The 26412-nt window shown below is 40.2% G+C and overlaps 1 protein-coding gene across 2 annotated transcripts in view; it reads left to right on the plus strand.

The window, feature by feature from the left end:
• The window catches only part of UBE2G1 (ubiquitin conjugating enzyme E2 G1), a 218928-nt gene that overhangs the window by 104789 nt on the left and 87727 nt on the right, over nucleotides 1-26412 (plus strand). For both annotated transcript variants that reach the window (XM_053707499.1, XM_053707498.1), the window contains exon 3: nucleotides 6856-6953. In XM_053707499.1, the coding sequence (XP_053563474.1) occupies nucleotides 6856-6953 (98 nt within the window). The remainder of the gene's footprint in view (nucleotides 1-6855; nucleotides 6954-26412) is intronic.

Raw genomic sequence — 26412 nt, forward strand, 5'->3', positions numbered from 1 at the left:
TCATAGAGGGTTAATTGTCCCTTACTTGTGGTGCAATCTTAGGTTACAAGATAAGACACCTATATATGCTAAAATTGTGAGTTATAACATTTTAAAGCAGTTTTGGAAAAATTGTACGCTTTTTTACTCTTAAAGGCGCAGTACCGTTTTTCAGATTGTTGTTTTTTTCATTATGTCTACTACCCTTAGAGGTATTATCTAAACTGCCAGGTTTACAGGGTAAGCGCAGTAGGTCCAGTATTAGAGTAAATGCTGAGCCCTCTGATGCTTTATTGGCCATCTCTGATGTACCCTCACAGTGTTCTGAGTTGGGGGTAGGGGAATTGCTGTCTGAGGGAGAGCTTTCAGACTCAGGAAATGTGTTCCCTCAAACAGACTCGGACGTGACGGCCTTTAAATTTAAGCTTGAACACCTCCGCCTGTTACTCCGGGAGGTTTAGCGACTCTGGATGATTGTGACCCTATTGTAATGCTGCCAGAGAAATTGTGTAAAATGGATAAATATCTAGAGGTTCCTACTTACACTAATGTTTTTCCGGTCCCTAAAAGGATTTCGGACATTGTTATTAAGGAATGGGACAGACCAGGCATTCTGTTCTCTCCCCCTCCTACTTTTAAGAAAATGTTTCCCATATCTGACACCATTCGGGATTCCTGGCAGACGGTCCCTAAGGTGAAGGGAGCTATTTCTACCCTGGTTAAGCATACAACTATACCTATTGAGGACAGTTGTGCTTTCTAAGATCCTATGGATAAAAAAATTAGAGGGTCTTTTAAAGAAATTGTTTATTCATCAGGGTTTTCTTCTACAACCTATAGCGTGCATTGTTCCAGTTACTACTGCAGCAGCTTTTTGGTTTGAGGCTCTAGAGGAGTATCTTAAGGTCGAGACCCCATTATATGATATTTTGGATAGAATTAAGGTTCTCAAGTTAGCTAATTCTTTTATTACCGATGCCGCTTTTCAAATGGCTAAATTAGTGGCAAAAAATGCAGGCTTTGCCATTTTAGCGCATAGAGCGTTATAGCTTAAATCTTGGTCTGTTGATGTATCATCAAAATCTAAGCTTTTAGCTATTCCTTTTAAAGGCAAGACCCTATTCGGGCCTAAACTCAAGGAAATCATTTCTGACGTTACTGGAGGTAAAGGTCATGCCCTACCTCTGGATAAGACTGTTAAAATGAGGGCTAAACAAAATCATTTTCGTTCCTTTTGAAACTTTAAAGGTGGACCCTCTACTTCCGCAACAAAGCAGGAGGGGAATTTTGCACAATCCAAGTCAGTCTGGAGACCTAACCAGGCCTGGAATAAAGGTAAACAAGTTAAGAAGCCCGCTGCTGCTACCAAGACAGCATGAAGGGGCAGCCCCCGATCCGGGACCGGATTTAGTAGGGGGCAGACATTCTCTCTTCGCTCAGACTTTGGCAAGGAATGTTCACGATCCCTGGGCATTAGAAATTGTGACCCAGGGGGTATCGGCTAGAATTGAATGATTTTCTCCCAAGAGGGAGATTTAATCTTTCACGTTTGTCTGTAGACCAGACAAAAAGAGAGGCGTTCTTACGCTGTGTAAAAGACCTCTATACCATGGATGTAATTTGTCCAGTTCAAAAACTAGAACAAGGACAGGGGTTTTACTCAAATCTGTTCGTGGCTCCCAAAAAAGAGAGAACCTTCAGACCGATTTTAGATCTCAAATGTCTAAACAAATTTCTCAGAGTCCCATCGTTCAAGATAGAGACTATACGAACAATTTTACCAAAGGTCTTGAGACAAGACCTTCTCATCCAAGGTCCGTTCCAACATCCAAATCTAAATTCTCTGCAGCTGACTGCCTGGAGATTGAACGCTTGATTTTATCTAAGCGGGGATTCTCTGAGTCGGTCATTGATACCTTGATTCAGGCTCGAAAGCCTGTCACTAGGAAAATTTACCATAAGATATGGCGTAAATATCTTTATTGGTGCGAATCCAAGGGCTACTCATGGAGTAGGGTTAGAATTCCTAGGATTTTGTCCTTTCTCCAAGAAGGATTGGAGAAGGGATTATCAGCTTGTTCCTTAAAGGGACAAATTTCTGCTTTGTCAATTTTACTACACAAGCGTCTGATGGATGTCCCAGACGTTCAGTCTTTTTGTCAGGCTTTAGTCAGAATCAAGCCTGTGTTTAAACCTGTTGCTCTGCCATGGAGTTTGAATTTAGTTCTCAATGTTCTTCAGGTGGTTCCGTTTGAACCTTTGCATTCCATGGATATTAAGCTTTTATCCTGGAAAGTTTTGTTCTTAGTTGCTATCTCTTCTGCTCAAAGGGTGTCTGAGCTTTCTGTGTTACAATGTGATTTGCTTTATCTTATATTCCATTCTGATAGGGTGGTTTTGCGTACTAAACCTGGATTCCTTCCTAAGGTTGTTTCAATATTAATCAGGAAATTGTTGTTCCTTCCTTGTGTCCTAATCCTTCGTCTAAGAAGGAACGTCTGTTACATAATTTGGACATGGTTCGGGCCTTGAAGTTTTACTTACAAGCGACCAAGGATTTCCGTCAAACATCTTCCCTATTCGTTGTTTATTCTGGAAAGCGTAGGGGTCAAAAAGCTACGACTACCTCTTTCTTTTTGGCTGAAAAGCATTATCAGTTTGGCTGGACTGCAACCTCCTGAAAGAATTACGGCTCATTCTACTAGAGCGGTGGCTTCCACATGGGCTTTTAAAAACGATGCTTCTGTTGAACAGATTTGTAAGGCTGCGACTTGGTCCTCCCTTCATACCTTTTCCAAATTTTACAAATTTGATACTTTTGCTTCTTCTGAGGCTATTTTTGGGAGAAAAGTTCTTCAAGCAGTGGTGCCTTCCGTTTAGGTATCTGTCTTGTCCCTCCCATTCATCCATGTCCTGTTGCTTTGGTATTGTATCCCACAAGTAAGGATGAATCCGTGGACTCGTCGTATCTAGTAGAAGAAAAGGAAATTTATGCTTACCTGATAAAATTGATTTCTTCTACGATACGACAAGTCCACGGCCCTCCCTGTCATATTAGACAGATTATATTTTTTTTTTTTTCAAAACTTCAGTCACCTCTGCACCTTTTAGCTTTTCTTTTCTCTTCCTATACCTTCGGTCGAATGACTGGGGGTGGAGAGAAGGGAGGAGCTATATATTCAGCTCTGCTGTGGTGCTCTTTGCCGCTTCCTGTTAGCAGGAGGATAATATCCCACAAGTAAGGATGAATCCGTGGACTCGTCGTATCGTAGAAGAAATCAATTTATCAGGTAAGCATAAATTTCCTTTTTTTTTGCAAATTTTTATCTGCGTCCTCTTCAGCTTTGCATGTTGAATCAATGGAATGGGGATTGCAACAAGCTCTCTTTCGTTTTTTCCCTTTTTCTTCTTTAAATTATTTGGTGAGATCCTTCAGTAAGGCAATTGATTTCTTGGTGGACATCTCAGCAGGTTATGTATCAGGGAATATCCATTTTGGGAGAACATTTCCAAAGATGCAAGTCTTTCCCGTTGGGGCACAGTCTGGAAATCTTCGAGTTGGCAGGGAGTTAAGTTTCCTCAGGAGGAGAGGTTTCCAATCAATGTTCTAGAACTTTGCATGATTATTCAGGGCTCTCCAGACTTGGCCTTCTCTTGAAGAGGTGCCTTGCATTTTGTTTTCAATCGGACAACTTCAGTAGCCTGCATCAATCAGGGAAGTACTTGCAGTGGGCTGGCAATGGAGGAAGTGGCCTGTATTTTGTCCTGGTGCAGTTTCAGCAATTAAAATTCCAGGGGTCGACAATTGGGAGGCAGACTATTTGAATTGTCAGTCTTTCCATCCAGGGGAATGGTGTCTCAATCTGGAGGTTTTTCATCAGTTGATTCAGCATTGGGGCCTTACATTTATAGACTTGTGTCTCAGCAAAGCATATCAAGAGATTGAAGCAAATTAGATACTAGAAGTAAATTAGAAAGTTGTTTAAAATTACATGCTCTTCCTAAATCATGAAAGAAAGAAATTGGGTTTCATGTCCCTTTAAATTTCCATTCCCCTTATTAGCTTTGTGGTCCTTCTCTGAACTTTTTCTAGTTCTGCAATATCTTTTTTTGCGATCGGTCCCCAGAACTGCATACTCAAAGTGAGGTTTTAGTGACATAATTATGCTTTCCTCTCTTGAATCAATGCCTCTTATAATACATGCTAGTATCTTATTAGCCGTTGAAGCCGCTGCCAAGCATTGTGCACCCATCTTTAGCTTTTTATCTATTACTAATCCCAAATCCCTTTCCTCCTCTGTTTGGCTAAGTCTTGTCCCATTTAAATATTACATTGCCTGCTTATTTTTACTTCCAAAATGTAGAACCTTGCATTTTCCTGTATTAAATCTCATTTTCCATTTACCTACCCATACTTCTAATTTTTGCAGATCCCTTTGTAATGAAAGTTATTCCTGCTCTGACCTAATGACCTTACTTAACTTAGTATCATCGGCAGAAATGTCGCTATTTAATCCTTGTCCAAATCATTAATAAAAATATTAAAAAGAACAGGGCCAAGTACTGATCCCTGGGGGACTCCACTGATTACCTTTGTCCAATCTGAGTATGATCTATTCACTACTACTTGTTGCTCCCTATCTTTTATCCAGTTATTTATCCATGAGCTAACATTTTCAGCTAATCCCAGTCCCTTAATTTTGTGCATTAATCTCTCATGTGGCACTGTATCCAACGCCTTTGCAAAGTCTAAGTATATCACATCTTCTGATTCCTCTATCTATATTTTACTTACTTCTTTGTAGAATCTAATTAGATTAGTTTGACATGATCTATTTCTCATAAAACCATGCTGATTTGAACTCATAATCTTGTTTACATGAATATGGTCATCAATATAATCCCTTCAAATATCTTCCCCTCTATTGATGACAGACTAACTGGTCTATAGCTTCCTGGATCATCCCTGCTTCCCTTTTTGAAGAGTGGCACCCCATCAGCTTTACACCAATACTGGGGTACTATGCCTGAGGATAATGAATCTTGAAAAGGTATGGAAGATTTATCTTTCCTGGTGTGTTAAGAGGTTTTAGTTGGCAGTCATTTCAAATTCTACAATTTATTTACGATGGGTTGGATAAGAGTTTGACTTGCAGTACTTTGAAGGGTTATATTTCTGCTCTTTCTGTGTTATTCCACCGGAGGATAGCAAGACTTCCAGATATTCAAGCTTTATATAGAATCAGACCAGTTGTAAAGTCACTTACTCCTCCATGGAATCTTGTTATTGAGAATTGTGTTTTCTGGTTATTTCCTCGACCAGAATAGTATCTGAATTATTGCGCTTTCTTGTAAAGTACCATATTTGGCTTCTCATCAAGATAAGGCTGACCACATACCCATCATATTCTTTTACCTAAGTTGGTAACTGCAGAAAACATTAACCAAGAGATTGTAGTTCCTTGGTTATGTCCAAATCCAAAGAATTCAAAAGAGCGGTTATTACATAATTTAGATGTGGTTAGAGCTTTATAATATCTGCAAGCTACTTGACCGTTTAGGCAATATTCCAGTTAGTTTAATTTTTCGGGTAAGCGTAAGGAACAGAAGGCTATGCCTGCTTCTTTAGCCTCTTGGTTAAATAATTTTGATTCATAAAGATTATTCTACCCATTCTGTCTCTACTTCCTGGGCATTCTAGAATGAGGATTCAGTGCATCAGATGTGCAAGGCAATAACTTGGTCATCATTACGCACATTTACCAAACTCTGTTTTGAGGGGGGTTTTTTGCCTCCACTGAAGCCGCTTTTGGCAGATAATTTCTTCAGACTGAAGTGTCTAGTAAATAGGTGCCTGCCTTTTATTTTGTCCCACCCAATTTTTGTGAACTTCACAGCTGGGTATTCCAAATAGTAAAAACTTGTGGACTCAGTGCCTTAAAGGGACACTGAACCCTAATTTTTTCTTTCGTGATTCACATAGAGCATGACATTTTAAGCAACTTTCTAATTTACTCCTATTATCAAATTTCCTTGCCTCTCTTGCTATCTTTATTTGAAAAGAAGGCATCTAAGTATTTTTTTTTTTGGTTCAGCACTCTGGAGAACACTTTTTTTTATTGGTGGATGAATTTATCCACCAATAAGCAAGAACAATCCAGGTTGTTCACCAAAAATGGGCCGGCATCTAAACTTACATTCTTGCATTTCAAATAAAGATACCAAGAGAATGAAGAAAATTTGATAATTGGAGTATATTAGAAAGTTGCTTAAAATTTCATGCTCTATCTAAATCACGAAAGACAAAATTTGGGTTCAGTGTCCCTTTAATGAAAACATAATTTATGCTTACCTGAATAAATTCATTTTTCTTTGTGGTGAGAGTCCATGAGACGTGCCCAAGTTTATTTGTTTCTTTATAGTTGGCAGGAGTTCTAATTTGCACCTCTTTACTTTACTCTCTTTCCTACGTTTTGTTTCTACTTTACTTGGCTATACGATAGACTAGAACAGTGATGGCAAACCTTGGCTCTCCAGATGTTTCAGAACTACATTTCCCATGATGCTTAGGCACTCTGAAGTCCAGTCGAGCATCATGGGAAATGTAGTTCTGAAGCATCTGGAGTGTCACGGTTCGCCATCACTGGACTAGGAGGTATAGGGAGTGGGAGGGATTAAAAGTTCTGGTGTAGGGTGTCTGGCGGTAAGGTACTGAATTCCCAATAGTAAGGACTTGTAGGTTTACTAATGAGATGGGGCACCTGCAAGGCACCAAGCAATAATAATGTGTATTTGTAATATATTGGCACACATTTTGTATTAAATGTCTACTTTCTTTGATAGTAACCTCTATTTTTTTTTCTGTCTTCTTCCTAGTGAAGGTGGTGTTTTCAAGGCTCATCTTACTTTTCCAAAAGATTATCCTCTAAGGCCTCCGAAAATGAAATTTATTACAGAAATCTGGCACCCTAATGGTGAGATGTTGGCTTTTTTTAATCTGATATTTGTGTTGAATATAGCATGTCTAGTTCATAAAACAATGTGCCTATGCATTTATTTTTGTGTCGTAACATTTGATCTTGGAGTACTTTTTTGTGGTTTGCTTGTTTTTTTTTTTTTTGTTTTTTTTTTCTAAATGTTTAATTGTAAAAATAACCAGTTACTAAGTTTCAGGATATTTGAATGGGCTCTATTAGTGTATTTGGTTCAAAATAGGAATGATGTGTACTATTTGTACCAGTTTAGAATAGGTACATATATTAAATTCCAAATTTTAAAAAGTAAAAGAACCACTCCTTACTACTTTTTAACATGTATTCACATATAGTGAGAGTGACTGACTGAGAGTGTGACTGAGTATGACTCTGGCATTGATTATATCGTTACAATGGCACCTGTCAATAGGTGGGATGTATTAGGCAGCAAGTAAACAATCAGTTCTTGAATTTCATGTGTTGGAAGCAGGTAAAATAGGCATGCAAAAAGATCTGAGTGACTTTGACAACGGTCAAATAGTGATGGTTACCCTGTCTGGTCCAATCACACAGAAGAGCTACTGTAGCTGAAATTGCTGAAAAAAATGAATGCTGGCCATAATAGAAAGGTCTAGAAAACGAAAACAAAAAGATCAACGCTGCGCTTCTCATAAATAGATTATATTAGAGCATATGTTATAGAGAAATTAAGGATATTATAAAAACATTGTTAGTGATTAAATTCACTACAGATGGTGTATAGATCCACCAATATATTATAAAACAATGTGTGACAAACATAGGACATGACAAATAAAACAAATACTTAGATATACCAAGCATACAACCTTAGTGCTATCATAGAGGTTCACAGGCAGTAGTGAATCCTTTCAGACTAATAGATCAAATAGAGAATCTGCTGCTCCAAAGAAACTGGGAACGCTGTGGCACAGATCCCAAGAGCTAAAAGCATAGGAGACAAAAGAAGAAACAGAACGCACGCCACTCTCTAAGGGTAAAACTGTAATTTAATAATACAAACATGCGCATAAATAAAATTGCACGTACAATGTGTATAGTATAAAAAGCGATGGAAATGTGTATTGCAGACTGCAATAACTCTTGAGAAAGTCGGGTCGGATCCCGAAGAAACGCGTAGAGACTCTAGCCAGTCAGCCTCTCTGCATTCCTTTGGACGTTTGGTCAGTGTGACACAGCCTCCAGCCCTTTGCTTCTGAGTAGCGATCTGGAAATGCCTGAAGCTTGACAAGGGACAGGACGGAACACTTTCTCTCCACCACCTATTCTCTCAGCTGGATGTGGTGATATACACATGATATTTCCATCACTTTTTATACTATACACATTATACGTGCAATTTTATTTATGCGCATGTTTGTATTATTAAATTACAGTTTTACCCTTAGAGCGGCTTGCGCTATGTTTCTTCTTTTGTCTTTCATAATAGAAAGGTGTCAGAACACAAAGTGCATCACAGTTTGCTGCTTATGGGGCTGGGTAGCCGCAGTCAGGTCAGAGTGCCCATGATGACTCTTGTCCACTGCTGAAAGCGCCTTCAATGGGGACGTGAGCAGCAGAACTGTACCATAGAGCAAGGGAAGAAGATTGCCTTGTCTGATTAATCCCATTTTCTTTTAGATCAGGTGGCTGGCCAGGTGCGTGTGCGACATTTACCTGGGGATGATTGCACTGGACAATCTTATATTGGGAAACCTTGAGTCCTGAAACTCGTGTGGATGTTACTTTGACACATGCCACCTACCTAGAGATTGTTGTGGACCACGTACACCCCTTTATGGCAATGGTGTTCCCTGATAGCAGTGGCCTCTTTCAGCAGGATAATACACTCTTCCACACTGCAAAAATTGTTCAGGAATGGTTTGAGGAACAGGACAAAGAGCTCAAGGTGTTGCCTTGGCCTCCAAATTCCCCAGATTTTAATCAGATTGATCATATGTGGGATGTGCTGAAACAACAAATCCGATCCATGGAGGCCCCACCTTGCAACTTGCAGGACTTAAGGGGACAGTTTAGTCAAAATTAAACTTTCATGATTCAGATAGGGCATGTAATTGAAAACAACTTTCTAATTTACTTTCTCCAACATAGGTGTGTCCGGTCCACGGCGTCATCCTTACTTGTGGGATATTCTCTTCCCCAACAGGAAATGGCAAAGAGCCCAGCAAAGCTGGTCACATGATCCCTCCTAGGCTCCGCCTACCCCAGTCATTCTCTTTGCCGTTGTACAGGCAACATCTCCACGGAGATGGCTTAGAGTTTTTTAGTGTTTAACTGTAGTTTTTATTATTCAATCAAGAGTTTGTTATTTTGAAATAGTGCTGGTATGTACTATTTACTCAGAAACAGAAAAGAGATGAAGATTTCTGTTTGTATGAGGAAAATGATTTTAGCAACCGTCACTAAAATCCATGGCTGTTCCACACAGGACTGTTGAGAGCAATTAACTTCAGTTGGGGGAACAGTGTGCAGTCTCTTGCTGCTTGAGGTATGACACATTCTAACAAGACGATGTAATGCTGGAAGCTGTCATTTTCCCTATGGGATCCGGTAAGCCATGTTTATTACGATCGTAAATAAGGGCTTCACAAGGGCTTATTAAAACTGTAGACTTTTTTTTGGGCTAAATCGATTCATTATTAACACATATTTAGCCTTGAGGAATCATTTTATCTGGGTATTTTGATATAATAATATCGGCAGGCACTGGTTTAGACACCTTATTCTTTAGGGGCTTTCCCAAAGCATAAGCAGAGCCTCATTTTCGCGCCGGTGTTGCGCACTTGTTTTGGAGAGGCATGGCATGCAGTCGCATGTGAGAGGAGCTCTGATACTTAGAAAAGACTTTCTGAAGGCGTCATTTGGTATCGTTTTCCCCTTTGGGCTTGGTTGGGTCTCAGCAAAGCAGATACCAGGGACTGTAAAGGGGTTAAAGTTCAAAACGGCTCCGGTTCCGTTATTTTAAGGGTTAAAGCTTCCAAATTTGGTGTGCAATACTTTTAAGGTTTTAAGACACTGTGGTGAAAATTTGGTGAATTTTGAACAATTCCTTCATGTTTTTCGCAATTGCAGTAATAAAGTGTGTTCAGTTTAAAATTTAAAGTGACAGTAACGGTTTTATTTTAAAACGTTTTTTGTACTTTGTTATCAAGTTTATGCCTGTTTAACATGTCTGAACTACCAGATAGACTGTGTTCTGAATGTGGGGAAGCCAGAATTCCTATTCATTTAAATAAATGTGATTTATGTGATAATGACAATGATGCCCAAGATGATTCCTCAAGTGAGGGGAGTAAGCATGGTACTGCATCATTCCCTCCTTCGTCTACACGAGTCTTGCCCACTCAGGAGGCCCCTAGTACATCTAGCGCGCCAATACTCCTTACTATGCAACAATTAACGGCTGTAATGGATAATTCTGTCAAAAACATTTTAGCCAAAATGAACACTTATCAGCGTAAGCGCGGCTGCTCTGTTTTAGATACTGAAGAGCATGACGACGCTGATAATAATATTTCTGAAGGGCCCCTAACCCAGTCTGATGGGGCCAGGGAGGTTTTGTCTGAGGGAGAAATTACTGATTCAGGGAACATTTCTCAACAGGCTGAACCTGATGTGATTGCATTTAAATTTAAGTTGGAACATCTCCGCATTCTGCTTAAGGAGGTATTATCCACTCTGGATGATTGTGACAAGTTGGTCATCCCAGAGAAACTTTGTAAAATGGACAAGTTCCTAGAGGTGCCGGGGCTCCCAGAAGCTTTTCCTATACCCAAGCGGGTGGCGGACATTGTTAATAAAGAATGGGAAAGGCCCGGTATTCCTTTCGTCCCTCCCCCCATATTTAAAAAATTGTTTCCTATGGTCGACCCCAGAAAGGACTTATGGCAGACAGTCCCCAAGGTCGAGGGAGCGGTTTCCACTTTAAACAAACGCACCACTATACCCATAGAGGATAGTTGTGCTTTCAAAGATCCTATGGATAAAAAATTAGAAGGTTTGCTTAAAAAAATGTTTGTTCAGCAAGGTTACCTTCTACAACCAATTTCATGCATTGTCCCTGTCGCTACAGCCGCATGTTTCTGGTTCGATGATCTGATAAGAGCGGTCGATAGTGATTCTCCTCCTTTGGAGGAGATTATGGACAGAATCAATGCTCTCAAATTGGCTAATTCTTTCACCCTAGACGCCACTTTGCAATTGGCTAGGTTAGCGGCTAAGAATTCTGGGTTTGCTATTGTGGCGCGCAGAGCGCTTTGGTTGAAATCTTGGTCGGCTGATGCGTCTTCCAAGAACAAGCTACTTAACATTCCTTTCAAGGGGAAAACGCTGTTTGGCCCTGACTTGAAAGAGATTATCTCTGATATCACTGGGGGTAAGGGCCACGCCCTTCCTCAGGATCGGCCTTTCAAGGCAAAAAATAAACCTAATTTTCGTCCCTTTCGTAGAAACGGACCAGCCCAAGGTGCTACGTCCTCTAAGCAAGAGGGTAATACTTCTCAAGCCAAGCCAGCTTGGAGACCAATGCAAGGCTGGAACAAGGGAAAGCAGGCCAAGAAACCTGCCACTGCTACCAAGACAGCATGAAATGTTGGCCCCCGATCCGGGACCGGATCTGGTGGGGGGCAGACTCTCTCTCTTCGCTCAGGCTTGGGCAAGAGATGTTCTGGATCCTTGGGCGCTAGAAATAGTCTCCCAAGGTTATCTTCTGGAATTCAAGGGACTTCCCCCAAGGGGGAGGTTCCACAGGTCTCAGTTGTCTTCAGACCACATAAAAAGACAGGCATTCTTACATTGTGTAGAAGACCTGTTAAAAATGGGAGTGATTCATCCTGTTCCATTAAGAGAACAAGGGATGGGGTTCTACTCCAATCTGTTCATAGTTCCCAAAAAAGAGGGAACGTTCAGACCAATCTTAGATCTCAAGATCTTAAACAAGTTTCTCAAGGTTCCATCGTTCAAGATGGAAACCATTCGAACTATTCTTCCTTCCATCCAGGAAGGTCAATTCATGACCACGGTGGATTTAAAGGATGCGTATCTACATATTCCTATCCACAAGGAACATCATCGGTTCCTAAGGTTCGCAATCCTGGACAAACATTACCAGTTCGTGGCGCTTCCTTTCGGATTAGCCACTGCTCCAAGGATTTTCACAAAGGTACTAGGGTCCCTTCTAGCTGTGCTAAGACCAAGGGGCATTGCTGTAGTACCTTACTTGGACGACATTCTGATTCAAGCGTCGTCCCTTCCTCAAGCAAAGGCTCACACGGACATTGTCCTGGCCTTTCTCAGATCTCATGGATGGAAAGTGAACGTGGAAAAGAGTTCTCTATCCCCGTCAACAAGGGTTCCCTTCTTGGGAACAATAATAGACTCCTTAGAAATGAGGATTTTTCTGACAGAGGCCAGAAAAACAAAGCTTCTAGACTCTTGTCGGATACTTCATTCCGTTCCTCTTCCTTCCATAGCTCAGTGCATGGAAGTGATCGGGTTGATGGTAGCGGCAATGGACATAGTTCCTTTTGCGCGCATTCATCTAAGACCATTACAACTGTGCATGCTCAGTCAGTGGAATGGGGACTATACAGACTTGTCTCCGAAGATACAAGTAAATCAGAGGACCAGAGACTCACTCCGTTGGTGGCTGTCCCTGGACAACCTGTCACAAGGGATGACATTCCGCAGACCAGAGTGGGTCATTGTCACGACCGACGCCAGTCTGATGGGCTGGGGCGCGGTCTGGGGATCCCTGAAAGCTCAGGGTCTTTGGTCTCGGGAAGAATCTCTTCTACCGATAAATATTCTGGAACTGAGAGCGATATTCAATGCTCTCAAGGCTTGGCCTCAGCTAGCGAGGGCCAAGTTCATACGGTTTCAATCAGACAACATGACAACTGTTGCGTACATCAACCATCAGGGGGGAACAAGGAGTTCCCTAGCGATGGAAGAAGTGACCAAAATCATTCTATGGGCGGAGTCTCACTCCTGCCACCTGTCTGCTATCCACATCCCAGGAGTGGAAAATTGGGAAGCGGATTTTCTGAGTCGTCAGACATTGCATCCGGGGGAGTGGGAACTCCATCCGGAAATCTTTGCCCAAGTCACTCAGCTGTGGGGCATTCCAGACATGGATCTGATGGCCTCTCGTCAGAACTTCAAAGTTCCTTGCTACGGGTCCAGATCCAGGGATCCCAAGGCGGCTCTAGTGGATGCACTAGTAGCACCTTGGACCTTCAAACTAGCTTATGTGTTCCCGCCGTTTCCTCTCATCCCCAGGCTGGTAGCCAGGATCAATCAGGAGAGGGCGTCGGTGATCTTGATAGCTCCTGCGTGGCCACGCAGGACTTGGTATGCAGATCTGGTGAATATGTCATCGGCTCCACCTTGGAAGCTACCTTTGAGACGAGACCTTCTTGTTCAGGGTCCGTTCGAACATCCGAATCTGGTTTCACTCCAGCTGACTGCTTGGAGATTGAACGCTTGATTTTATCGAAGCGAGGGTTCTCAGATTCTGTTATTGATACTCTTGTTCAGGCCAGAAAGCCTGTAACTAGAAAGATTTACCACAAAATTTGGAAAAAATATATCTGTTGGTGTGAATCTAAAGGATTCTCTTGGGACAAGGTTAAGATTCCTAGGATTCTATCCTTCCTTCAAGAAGGATTGGAAAAAGGATTATCTGCAAGTTCCCTGAAGGGACAGATTTCTGCCTTGTCGGTGTTACTTCACAAAAAACTGGCTGCTGTGCCAGATGTTCAAGCCTTTGTTCAGGCTCTGGTTAGAATTAAGCCTGTTTACAAACCTTTGACTCCTCCTTGGAGTCTCAATTTAGTTCTTTCAGTTCTTCAGGGGGTTCCGTTTGAACCCTTGCATTCCGTTGATATTAAGTTATTATCTTGGAAAGTTTTGTTTTTAGTTGCAATTTCTTCTGCTAGAAGAGTTTCAGAATTATCTGCTCTGCAGTGTTCTCCTCCTTATCTGGTGTTCCATGCAGATAAGGTGGTTTTACGTACTAAACCTGGTTTTCTTCCAAAAGTTGTTTCTAACAAAAACATTAACCAGGAGATTATCGTACCTTCTCTGTGTCCGAAACCAGTTTCAAAGAAGGAACGTTTGTTGCACAATTTGGATGTTGTTCGCGCTCTAAAATTCTATTTAGATGCTACAAAGGATTTTAGACAAACATCTTCCTTGTTTGTTGTTTATTCTGGTAAAAGGAGAGGTCAAAAAGCAACTTCTACCTCTCTCTCTTTTTGGATTAAAAGCATCATCAGATTGGCTTACGAGACTGCCGGACGGCAGCCTCCCGAAAGAATCACAGCTCATTCCACTAGGGCTGTGGCTTCCACATGGGCCTTCAAGAACGAGGCTTCTGTTGATCAGATATGTAGGGCAGCGACTTGGTCTTCACTGCACACTTTTACCAAATTTTACAAGTTTGATACTTTTGCTTCTTCTGAGGCTATTTTTGGGAGAAAGGTTTTGCAAGCCGTGGTGCCTTCCATTTAGGTGACCTGATTTGCTCCCTCCATTCATCCGTGTCCTAAAGCTTTGGTATTGGTTCCCACAAGTAAGGATGACGCCGTGGACCGGACACACCTATGTTGGAGAAAACAGAATTTATGTTTACCTGATAAATTACTTTCTCCAACGGTGTGTCCGGTCCACGGCCCGCCCTGGTTTTTTTAATCAGGTCTGATAATTTATTTTCTTTAACTACAGTCACCACGGTACCATATGGTTTCTCCTATGCAAATATTCCTCCTTAACGTCGGTCGAATGACTGGGGTAGGCGGAGCCTAGGAGGGATCATGTGACCAGCTTTGCTGGGCTCTTTGCCATTTCCTGTTGGGGAAGAGAATATCCCACAAGTAAGGATGACGCCGTGGACCGGACACACCGTTGGAGAAAGTAATTTATCAGGTAAACATAAATTCTGTTTTTTTCATCAAATTCTTGATGATACAAAATGCTTTGTTCTCTTGGTATTCATAGTTGAAAGCTATATCTATATAGGCTCATATACTAATTTCTAAGCCCTTGAAGTCCGCCTCTTATCTAAATGCATTTTACAGTTTTTCAAAGCTAGAGGACATTTAGTTCATGTGTGCCATATAAAAATGACTGAACATACCTCAATGCTGCTTGTCGCATGACACGGTTCTCCACACTGAAGATGTTTCTGTACACTACCTTCAACCGCTCTGTGGGAACCAGCAGGGTCTTAGAGAATGTTTTGCTAAGATCATCAACATCAGGGCAGAAAATAAAATGTCTCCACTCCTCTTGGGAAGTTATTGACTGACGATTTCTCCCTGAGAAAAAATAGCACTCACTGGCACCATTTTTAAAATAAAAAACTTCTTGATTGAAGAATCTAAACTAACACCTCACTTTACCTCTTCCTATCACTAACACAGGCAAAGAGAATGACTGGGTTGGGAGGGAAGGGAGGAGCTATTTATACAGCTCTGCTGTGGTGCTCTTTGCCACTTCCTGCTAACAGGAGATTTAATCCCATAAGTAAGGATGAAATCCGTGGACTCGTCATATCTTGTAAAAGAAATAAATTTATGAGGTAAGCATGAATTTCCTTTTTACAGTTTTTCAAAGCTAGAGGACATTAGTTCATGTGTGCCATATAGATAACATTTTGCTCACGCTCTTGGAGTTACTTGTGAGAGGGCACTGATTGGCTAAAATGCAAGTCTGTCAAAAGAACTGAAATAAGGGGGCAGTCTGCTGAGGCTTAGATACAAGATAATCACAGAGGTAAAAAGTATATTACTATAACAGTGTTGGTTATGCAAAACTGGGGAATGGGTTATAAAGGAATATCTATCTTTTTAAACCAGAACAATTCTAGAGTAGACTGTCCCTTTAAAGGATCTGCTGCTGATATCTTGGTGCCAGACACCACATATCTTGGTGCCAGACACCACACGTTCAGAGGTCTTGGGGAATCCATGCCTCAACGCATCAGAGCTGTTTTGGCAGCATGAGGGGGCCCTAAATGATATTGACAGGTGGTTTTAATGTTATGGCTGATCAGTGTACTCGGTGGCATTAAGAATATGTAAGACAACTGGACCTCACACTAAACCAAACCGTTAAGGTTTGCAGCCTTCACTACGGGAAATCGCAAGTTTTGTAGTCCTTGTGGCTGAACTTTATTCCTCTGGAGCATGAGTTGTGTTTGCTTTTATAGGGCAAAAAGAGTAATTTGAGCAAGATGAGTCTAATGATTCCATTCAAGAGTAAAGTTTGACTGGTATCACCTCTGAATATTAAATACACCCTGAGTGGAAATAAGATCATATGGATTGGTTGCTGAGTGCAGTTCACAGGAACTGTTAATTACTTATCACCCTAGTGTATATTGTGGCAGTAATTTACCCCTACTTATGAAGTATTGGTAGCTTCTTAAAGGGATATATCTTCCAACAGTGTTGACTACTCTTTACTCTTCCATGCATTTCTTTTTGGATACATCAAGTTTTATTATTATTATTGTCCCGGTCTTTAAGAGACAGTGTCATGCATCTGTATTAAAGATTTGGATCACAGCTATTGTTTCAGCTCCAAAGGGTTAGTGTCACACACTAATATTAATACCTTGGCTACATAATGTATATGGTCCTAATACCAAGAAAATTTTGTTTTGGGAGTTTTTTCAATCGAAATTAATGGAGTTTGATCAAAACATAATCCTTGGGGGTGATATGAACCTTGTAGCATCGGGTTTCTTAGATAGGAAACGGAATGGGAGGAAGACTCTGCCAGGGTCTAGAGATACCAAAATTTTCAAAAAGTTCTGTTTCAACCTAGGCCTAATGGATATTTGGAGGAATGCTTATCCGGATAGCAGAGAGTTTACATGTCAGCCCACTAATCTCTCTCACGTATTGACATGTTTTTAGTTGGTGAGAAACTTTTTTCTCTAACTAAAAAATCAGAAATTTTGCCAATTACAATTTCCGACCACGCTCCAATTTTATTATCTCTGTCAATTATGGCATCTAAATCACCTAATAACAGGTTTTATTTTCCGACATATTTATATAACAACTTAAAATTTCGAAGATTTCTGGTTGATAAATGGTCGGATTACTATGATAGAAATAACGGCTCAGTGTCAAATATAGAAATCATCTGGCAAGCGTTTAAATCAGTAATAAGGGAGGAGATCCTTGCATATATTATCAGATTAAAGAAGAAAAATGATTCCTACTGGATCCAACTTACTAAACAAATTATAAATAAATATCAAAAATATGTTATGAATAATAGTAAAAATAACTGGCTAGAATACTTAGAAGCTAAAAAAACAGAGATAACCGGTATATCTTGAAAGAAACACAGAATGATTAGAAGAGGAATAGTAACTTTATGCAATACGGGAATAAAATAGGAAAAATTTTGGCCAAACGGGTGAATACAAGCAAAGCAAATAGGACTATATCATCTATTAAAACAAAAAATAAAACGTGTACACATCCCCAAGATATTTTACAGGAATTTTACCAATACTTTAAATTACTATATCAAGATAAGGTAGTGGACCAGCAAAAGAGAGACTACTTTTGGAATGCAATTAAACTTCCCCCCAATAGCAAAGGATGATCTTGATTTATTAAACTCTCCGATCTTGGAAGTTGGGATTAAAAAAAAATATAACTAAATTGAAGCTTAACAAAGCTCCAGGTCCTGATCTTCCAGGAGAATTATATAAAATCCTCTCGGACGAAATCACCCCTATATTAAAGTATTTAATTCTTTTTTTTTTTAGAAGGCAAATTACCTTCTAGTTACTTTACTGAATCTAGAATAATTTTAATCCCTAAGCAAGGAAGAAATAAGGAACTAATGGACTCATATAGGCCCATCTCCTTGCTAAATGTCGATTTATAAAATTTTAACACACATTAGCTAATAGACTACAAATAATTATAGGGGCACTGATTCACCCAGACCAAACAGGGTTTATTAAAGGTAGGACACTTATAAAAAAAAACATCAGGAAGCTAGAAATAGCGATTAATTACTGCGATACAAGAAAGAAGGCAGGTTTAGTCTCAACAGAAGACGCAGCAGTTATATCTATAGACACATAAAAGGTGTTTGATTCCTTATTATGGGATCATATGTTTACTACTATTGGCAATTTTGGTATACAAGGTAATTTTTATCAGATTATTGCATTATTATATTCTAATCCATTAGCTGCTATAGGTATCAACTCTTTAATTTCAGATAAGTTCACCTTGCAACGAGGGACAAGACAGGGATGCCCTCTATCCCCCTTCTTTTTAACCTGACTTTGGAGCCCCTAGCTATATTTTTCAGGCAAAAGTTGGAGGGTATTAATATTGGAGGATATAAAATTAAACAGGCTATATATGCAGATGATTTGCTTATTTTAACTCAAAATCTTCAGTTTAATTTGCCCCTAATTATTAATGCCTTAGAATCCTTCCAAGCCTTTACAGGCTTTGCAATAAATAAAGATAAATCTGAAATTTTGTGGCTCATTAAACAGAAGAATTTGCCTCTAACACCATTTAAAGAGGCGAAAGAACATATTGTATACCTAGGGTTAAAATTTTCAGCTGACTCAAAGAAATGGTACAGCTTAAATTTTTCACCAACTATTTCACTCTTCAAAGAAGACCTAGAGAGGTGGAGAAAGTTGCCACTATCTTTATCAGGCCGAATACACCTAATAAAAATGGTATCTTTGCCAAGATTTATATATGTGTTCCAGGCATTACCATTACTATTATCAAAAAAAGATTGTATGACTATTAACAAATTAATAACACAATTTATTTGGGAAAACAAAAAGCCGAGGATAGCTTTTAAGCGTATGTTTGCTAAAAAAAGAGGCTATAGGCATGGCTGTACCGAATATTGAATCATACAAAACAGCTGCTAATTTGAAATTTGTTTGGGACTGGTTCTCTGAGAAGGATCATTTCTCTATTTATAGTATCGAAGCGGCCCTGGTAGCTCCCTTTGCACTAAAAGCTCTTGTACATATGCCCCCAAAACTTATTCCAGGAGTAATTAAAAGCCTTCCAATCATAGATCAACCTATACGGGCTTGGCGTAAATTTTGTTTTAAAATTGGGGTTAACTATAGAGTCAATTCTTTTTTGACAATTAGAGGTAAACCCGAATTTGATGAAGACTATGACTTTTCCAGGTTCAAGGCATGGTCAGATTTGGGGATTAATTACCTTGTGCAACTTATCAAAAAAGAAGAGAACATAATTAAGACGTTTGAGTGTAAAATAGAGTTTGGTATTTCGAATCATCTTTTTTTTTTTCCTATTTACAAGTGCGGCACTATGCTGAACAATGCAGGAAAATGAAGTCTATAGAGTGGGATAATGATATACTTAGACAAATAAGCACTTTATTTCAGGCAGGGAAATTCTCTATCTCATATTCATATCATGCTTTATTGTTGGCACAAGAACAAAGTAATTCTAGATATCTTGAACTAAAATGGAGCCAGCTCTGTAAAAATCAAGTAGAATTAGAACTTATGAAGAGCTCATTGGCTAGGGTGGCGAAGGCTATGCGAGGGGAATATTTTAGGGAACAGGTGAAGATTCTTTTTCAATATTATTGCACACCTCAGTCCATATCATGGTGGGATAAAACCGGCACTAAAGCAGTATGTAGTAAATGCCAATTTAGTGCAGCAGATATAGTTAATCTTTTTTGGAATTGTCCACTAATTCAAAAATTTTGGGGGGAAATCTCATTCTGGGCCACTAAAATTCTGAATCTATATATCCACCTAAATGACCATAATGTTTTTTTCCTACTAAGACACGATGAAGTAGGCACTAATTGTCTACTACTTAATACTGCAGTATTGATTGGGAGGAAATGAATTCTAAGGAATTGGCAGTCTAATAAAGAACCAAAATTTTCGGAATTTAAGAATGGGATGGTACATCAAATGTTCCTGGAACAAGTTTCAACTCAGGCGGAACTGGAAAATAACATTAAGCTTTTTTTTTACAAAATGGGGAATATTTATTAAGTCATTCGAACTTGAGACACAGAAATTAGCTATTCTACCTTTTAAAAATTCACTCTTTATTATGGAGGCTAATCTAAGGGGAGACTGGCAACTCACCTGAGGTGGAGGAGAGTAGGAGAGTAATTATCCCCCCCCCCTTTTTTTGTTTTGTTTTGGTTATGTTGTGTTGTTATTTTGTTGTGTTACGTTGTACATAGTAAAAAATGCCAACACTGAGTATTTAATTTTTAAAGTTGAAAAACTATTCTAATTGTCTTATATTAAGTTGTCAGATGAGGTACAGTATAATATACTTTGTTTGATCTGATTAAATTTCTATGCTGTAAGTTGATATCTCTGCCCTGCGTGGCATATCTTTATGTAATATCTATTTTTGACACATTTGGTTGGCTAAGGGAAAAAAAAAAAAAAAAAAATTTTTTAAATACCTTGGCTACAATGTAGAGCTTTTTTTTGATGACGTTTGGTTTCCTCTTGGGACACCTTGGGGTTGTTGACCCTTTTTTTTTCTTCTGATTTTTTTTTTATTTTTATTATTTATATTTTTTTTCTATGCTTAGCTGACGAAAGGAAGAACGAGTGGGACATTGGGGATCCCACAGAACTATTCTATGTATATTATCTTTTGATATTTGTTCACATTGTTGGATTGTAACATAAAACAGTAAATATACTCATTTATGCATGCTAGAAATTGATGTAAATAGGTACATATATTCATGAAAATGGTTAGATTTTTTTTTATTTTTTTTACGTGTGCTAGCAAATTATAATTAGAATAAGATAAAATGTAAGTTTAAAAGCAATTAATAAACAATAGTGGCCAAAAATAAAAATCATAGGAATGTGCAGTCGGCATTAATATAATTTTAATTGTGATAATTGGTTATTAGCAAATTTATGCTGTATCAGAATAATGCAAAAAGTATACTAGAGTTAGCAAACCTATTTACTGATAAACAGTAGTACAACAACAATAATTATCAGTTTGATGAACTTGGATTATGCAAAATAAAATATAAAGTAAAACAATTGCATATAAAAATACCAAGCAAAACAAATACAAAAGTGTGTCTATGTGAAGCAGTTTGAGATAAGAAATTATAGTAAGACATTAATCCTTGGCTTAGTCGATATGCTAGTTTTACACTGTGTAATACACAAAAAGGACATGAGACAGTATACTTCTTGCTTTTGTGTCAAAGTTGTGCATCGTCTTATACTCTAGAGAATCAGAAAATGCGAATGAAGCAAATTGTGTGGTTAGCTTAGGCAATTTTGCAGCATTTTGAAAGCCTATGTTACAGATATAGCTGTTGGCCTTTCTACGGATTGTGGAACAAAGCACATTAAAAAAAAAAAAAAATGATAAAGAACGAGGTGTTTTAATATTCCTTTAAGAAAAGTACTAGGAGAAATTGCTGCATTACAAAACTCTTTTGACATTTGTATAAATTTCATATAATTTATACCAGGTCGAATTATTTTTATAAGAATTATTCTGCAAGTTTTTAGGGTCCTCAGAAAGTTTTAGGACCTATTCGAAATCACTTTAACAGATAATGGACAACAACAAAATTAAAGGGACAGTACACTGTAAAATTTGTTTTTTATATATATATATATATATATATATATTTTTTATATATATCTCTTCAATGACTTGTTATACCAGCTGCCGAGTATAAAATGTATGAGAAATTGCATTTTCTCCAACATAGGTGTGTCCGGTCCACGGCGTCATCCTTACTTGTGGGATATTCTCTTCCCCAACAGGAAATGGCAAAGAGCCCAGCAAAGCTGGTCACATGATCCCTCCTAGGCTCCGCCTACCCCAGTCATTCTCTTTGCCGTTGTACAGGCAACATCTCCACGGAGATGGCTTAGAGTTTTTTAGTGTTTAACTGTAGTTTTTATTATTCAATCAAGAGTTTGTTATTTTAAAATAGTGCTGGTATGTACTATTTACTCAGAAACAGAAAAGAGATGAAGATTTCTGTTTGTATGAGGAAAATGATTTTAGCAACCGTCACTAAAATCCATGGCTGTTCCACACAGGACTGTTGAGAGCAATTAACTTCAGTTGGGGGAACAGTGAGCAGTCTCTTGCTGCTTGAGGTATGACACATTCTAACAAGACGATGTAATGCTGGAAGCTGTCATTTTCCCTATGGGATCCGGTAAGCCATGTTTATAAAGATCGTAAATAAGGGCTTCACAAGGGCTTATTAAGACTGTAGACTTTTTCTGGGCTAAATCGATTCATTATTAACACATATTTAGCCTTGAGGAATCATTTTATCTGGGTATTTTGATATAATAATATCGGCAGGCACTGTTTTAGACTCCTTATTATTTAGGGGCTTTCCCAAATCATAGGCAGAGCCTCATTTTCGCGCCGGTGTTGCGCACTTGTTTTTGAGAGGCATGTCATGCAGTCGCATGTGAGAGGAGCTCTGATACTTAGAAAAGACTTTCTGAAGGCGTCATTTGGTATCGTATTCCCCTTTGGGCTTGGTTGGGTCTCAGCAAAGCAGATACCAGGGACTGTAAAGGGGTTAAAGTTAAAAACGGCTCCGGTTCCGTTATTTTAAGGGTTAAAGCTTCCAAATTTGGTGTGCAATACTTTTAAGGCTTTAAGACACTGTGGTGAAAATTTGGTGAATTTTGAACAATTCCTTCATGTTTTTTCGCAATTGCAGTAATAAAGTGTGTTCAGTTTAAAATTTAAAGTGACAGTAACGGTTTTATTTTAAAACGTTTTTTGTACTTTGTTATCAAGTTTATGCCTGTTTAACATGTCTGAACTACCAGATAGACTGTGTTCTGAATGTGGGGAAGCCAGAATTCCTATTCATTTAAATAAATGTGATTTATGTGACAATGACAATGATGCCCAAGATGATTCCTCAAGTGAGGGGAGTAAGCATGGTACTGCATCATTCCCTCCTTCGTCTACACGAGTCTTGCCCACTCAGGAGGCCCCTAGTACATCTAGCGCGCCAATACTCCTTACTATGCAACAATTAACGGCTGTAATGGATAATTCTGTCAAAAACATTTTAGCCAAAATGAACACTTACCAGCGTAAGCGTGACTGCTCTGTTTTAGATACTGAAGAGCATGACGACGCTGATAATAATGGTTCTGAAGGGCCCCTAACCCAGTCTGATGGGGCCAGGGAGGTTTTGTCTGAGGGAGAAATTACTGATTCAGGGAACATTTCTCAACAAGCTGAACCTGATGTGATTACGTTTAAATTTAAATTGGAACATCTCCGCATTCTGCTCAAGGAGGTATTATCCACTCTGGATGATTGTGACAAGTTGGTCATCCCAGAGAAACTATGTAAAATGGACAAGTTCCTAGAGGTCCCGGGACTCCCAGAAGCTTTTCCTATACCCAAGCGGGTGGCGGACATTGTTAATAAAGAATGGGAAAGGCCCGGTATTCCTTTCGTCCCTCCCCCCCATATTTAAAAAATTGTTTCCTATGGTCGACCCCAGAAAGGACTTATGGCAGACAGTCCCCAAGGTCGAGGGAGCGGTTTCCACTTTAAACAAACGCACCACTATACCCATAGAGGATAGTTGTGCTTTTAAAGATCCTATGGATAAAAAATTAGAAGGTTTACTTAAAAAGATGTTTGTTCAGCAGGGTTACCTTCTACAACCTATTTCATGCATTGTCCCTGTAGCTACAGCCGCATGTTTCTGGTTCGATGAGCTGATAAAGGCGGTCGATAGTGATTCTCCCCCTTATGAGGAGATTATGGACAGAATCAATGCTCTCAAATTGGCTAATTCTTTCACCCTAGACGCCACTTTGCAATTGGCTAGGTTAGCGGCTAAGAATTCAGGGTTTGCTATTGTGGCGCGCAGAGCGCTTTGGTTGAAATCTTGGTCAGCTGATGCGTCTTCCAAGAACAAGCTACTTAACATTCCTTTCAAGGGGAAAACGCTGTTTGGCCCTGACTTGAAAGAGATTATCTCTGATATCACTGGGGGTAAGGGCCACGCCCTTCCTCAGGATCGGCCTTTCAAGGCAAAAAATAAACCTAATTTTCGTCCCTTTCGTAGAAACGGACCAGCCCCAAGTGCTACGTCCTCTAAGCAAGAGGGTAATACTTCTCAAGCCAAGCCAGCTTGGAGACCAATGCAAGGCTGGAACAAGGGAAAGCAGGCCAAGAAACCTGCCACTGCTACCAAGACAGCATGAAATGTTGGCCCCCGATCCGGGACCGGATCTGGTGGGGGGCAGACTCTCTCTCTTCGCTCAGGCTTGGGCAAGAGATGTTCTGGATCCTTGGGCGCTAGAAATAGTCTCCCAAGGTTATCTTCTGGAATTCAAGGGGCTTCCCCCAAGGGGGAGGTTCCACAGGTCTCAGTTGTCTTCAGACCACATAAAAAGACAGGCATTCTTACATTGTGTAGAAGACCTGTTAAAAATGGGAGTGATTCATCCTGTTCCATTAAGAGAACAAGGGATGGGGTTCTACTCCAATCTGTTCATAGTTCCCAAAAAAGAGGGAACGTTCAGACCAATCTTAGATCTCAAGATCTTAAACAAGTTTCTCAAGGTTCCATCGTTCAAGATGGAAACCATTCGAACTATTCTTCCTTCCATCCAGGAAGGTCAATTCATGACCACGGTGGATTTAAAGGATGCGTATCTACATATTCCTATCCACAAGGAACATCATCGGTTCCTAAGGTTCGCATTCCTGGACAAGCATTACCAGTTCGTGGCGCTTCCTTTCGGATTAGCCACTGCTCCAAGGATTTTCACAAAGGTACTAGGGTCCCTTCTAGCTGTGCTAAGACCAAGGGGCATTGCTGTAGTACCTTACTTGGACGACATTCTGATTCAAGCGTCGTCCCTTCCTCAAGCAAAGGCTCACACGGACATTGTCCTGGCCTTTCTCAGATCTCACGGATGGAAAGTGAACGTGGAAAAGAGTTCTCTATCTCCGTCAACAAGGGTTCCCTTCTTGGGAACAATAATAGACTCCTTAGAAATGAGGATTTTTCTGACAGAGGCCAGAAAAACAAAACTTCTAGACTCTTGTCGGATACTTCATTCCGTTCCTCTTCCTTCCATAGCGCAGTGCATGGAAGTGATCGGTTTGATGGTAGCGGCAATGGACATAGTTCCTTTTGCGCGCATTCATCTAAGACCATTACAACTGTGCATGCTCAGTCAGTGGAATGGGGACTATACAGACTTGTCTCCGAAGATACAAGTAAATCAGAGGACCAGAGACTCACTCCGTTGGTGGCTGTCCCTGGACAACCTGTCACTAGGGATGACATTCCGCAGACCGGAGTGGGTCATCGTCACGACCGACGCCAGTCTGATGGGCTGGGGCGCGGTCTGGGGATCCCTGAAAGCTCAGGGTCTTTGGTCTCGGGAAGAATCTCTTCTACCGATAAATATTCTGGAACTGAGAGCGATATTCAATGCTCTCAAGGCTTGGCCTCAGCTAGCGAGGGCCAAGTTCATACGGTTTCAATCAGACAACATGACAACTGTTGCGTACATCAACCATCAGGGGGGAACAAGGAGTTCCCTAGCGATGGAAGAAGTGACCAAAATCATTCTATGGGCGGAGTCTCACTCCTGCCACCTGTCTGCTATCCACATCCCAGGAGTGGAAAATTGGGAAGCGGATTTTCTGAGTCGTCAGACATTGCATCCGGGGGAGTGGGAACTCCATCCGGAAATCTTTGCCCAAGTCACTCAGCTGTGGGGCATTCCAGACATGGATCTGATGGCCTCTCGTCAGAACTTCAAAGTTCCTTGCTACGGGTCCAGATCCAGGGATCCCAAGGCGGCTCTAGTGGATGCACTAGTAGCACCTTGGACCTTCAAACTAGCTTATGTGTTCCCGCCATTTCCTCTCATCCCCAGGCTGGTAGCCAGGATCAATCAGGAGAGGGCGTCGGTGATCTTGATAGCTCCTGCGTGGCCACGCAGGACTTGGTATGCAGATCTGGTGAATATGTCATCGGCTCCACCTTGGAAGCTACCTTTGAGACGAGACCTTCTTGTTCAGGGTCCGTTCGAACATCCGAATCTGGTTTCACTCCAGCTGACTGCTTGGAGATTGAACGCTTGATCTTATCGAAGCGAGGGTTCTCAGATTCTGTTATCGATACTCTTGTTCAGGCCAGAAAGCCTGTAACTAGAAAGATTTACCACAAAATTTGGAAAAAAATATATCTGTTGGTGTGAATCTAAAGGATTCCCTTGGGACAAGGTTAAGATTCCTAAGATTCTATCCTTCCTTCAAGAAGGATTGGAAAAAGGATTATCTGCTAGTTCCCTGAAGGGACAGATTTCTGCCTTGTCTGTGTTACT

This window comes from Bombina bombina, chromosome 3, assembly GCF_027579735.1.
Source record: "Bombina bombina isolate aBomBom1 chromosome 3, aBomBom1.pri, whole genome shotgun sequence".
In the NCBI taxonomy this organism is placed as follows: domain Eukaryota; kingdom Metazoa; phylum Chordata; class Amphibia; order Anura; family Bombinatoridae; genus Bombina; species Bombina bombina.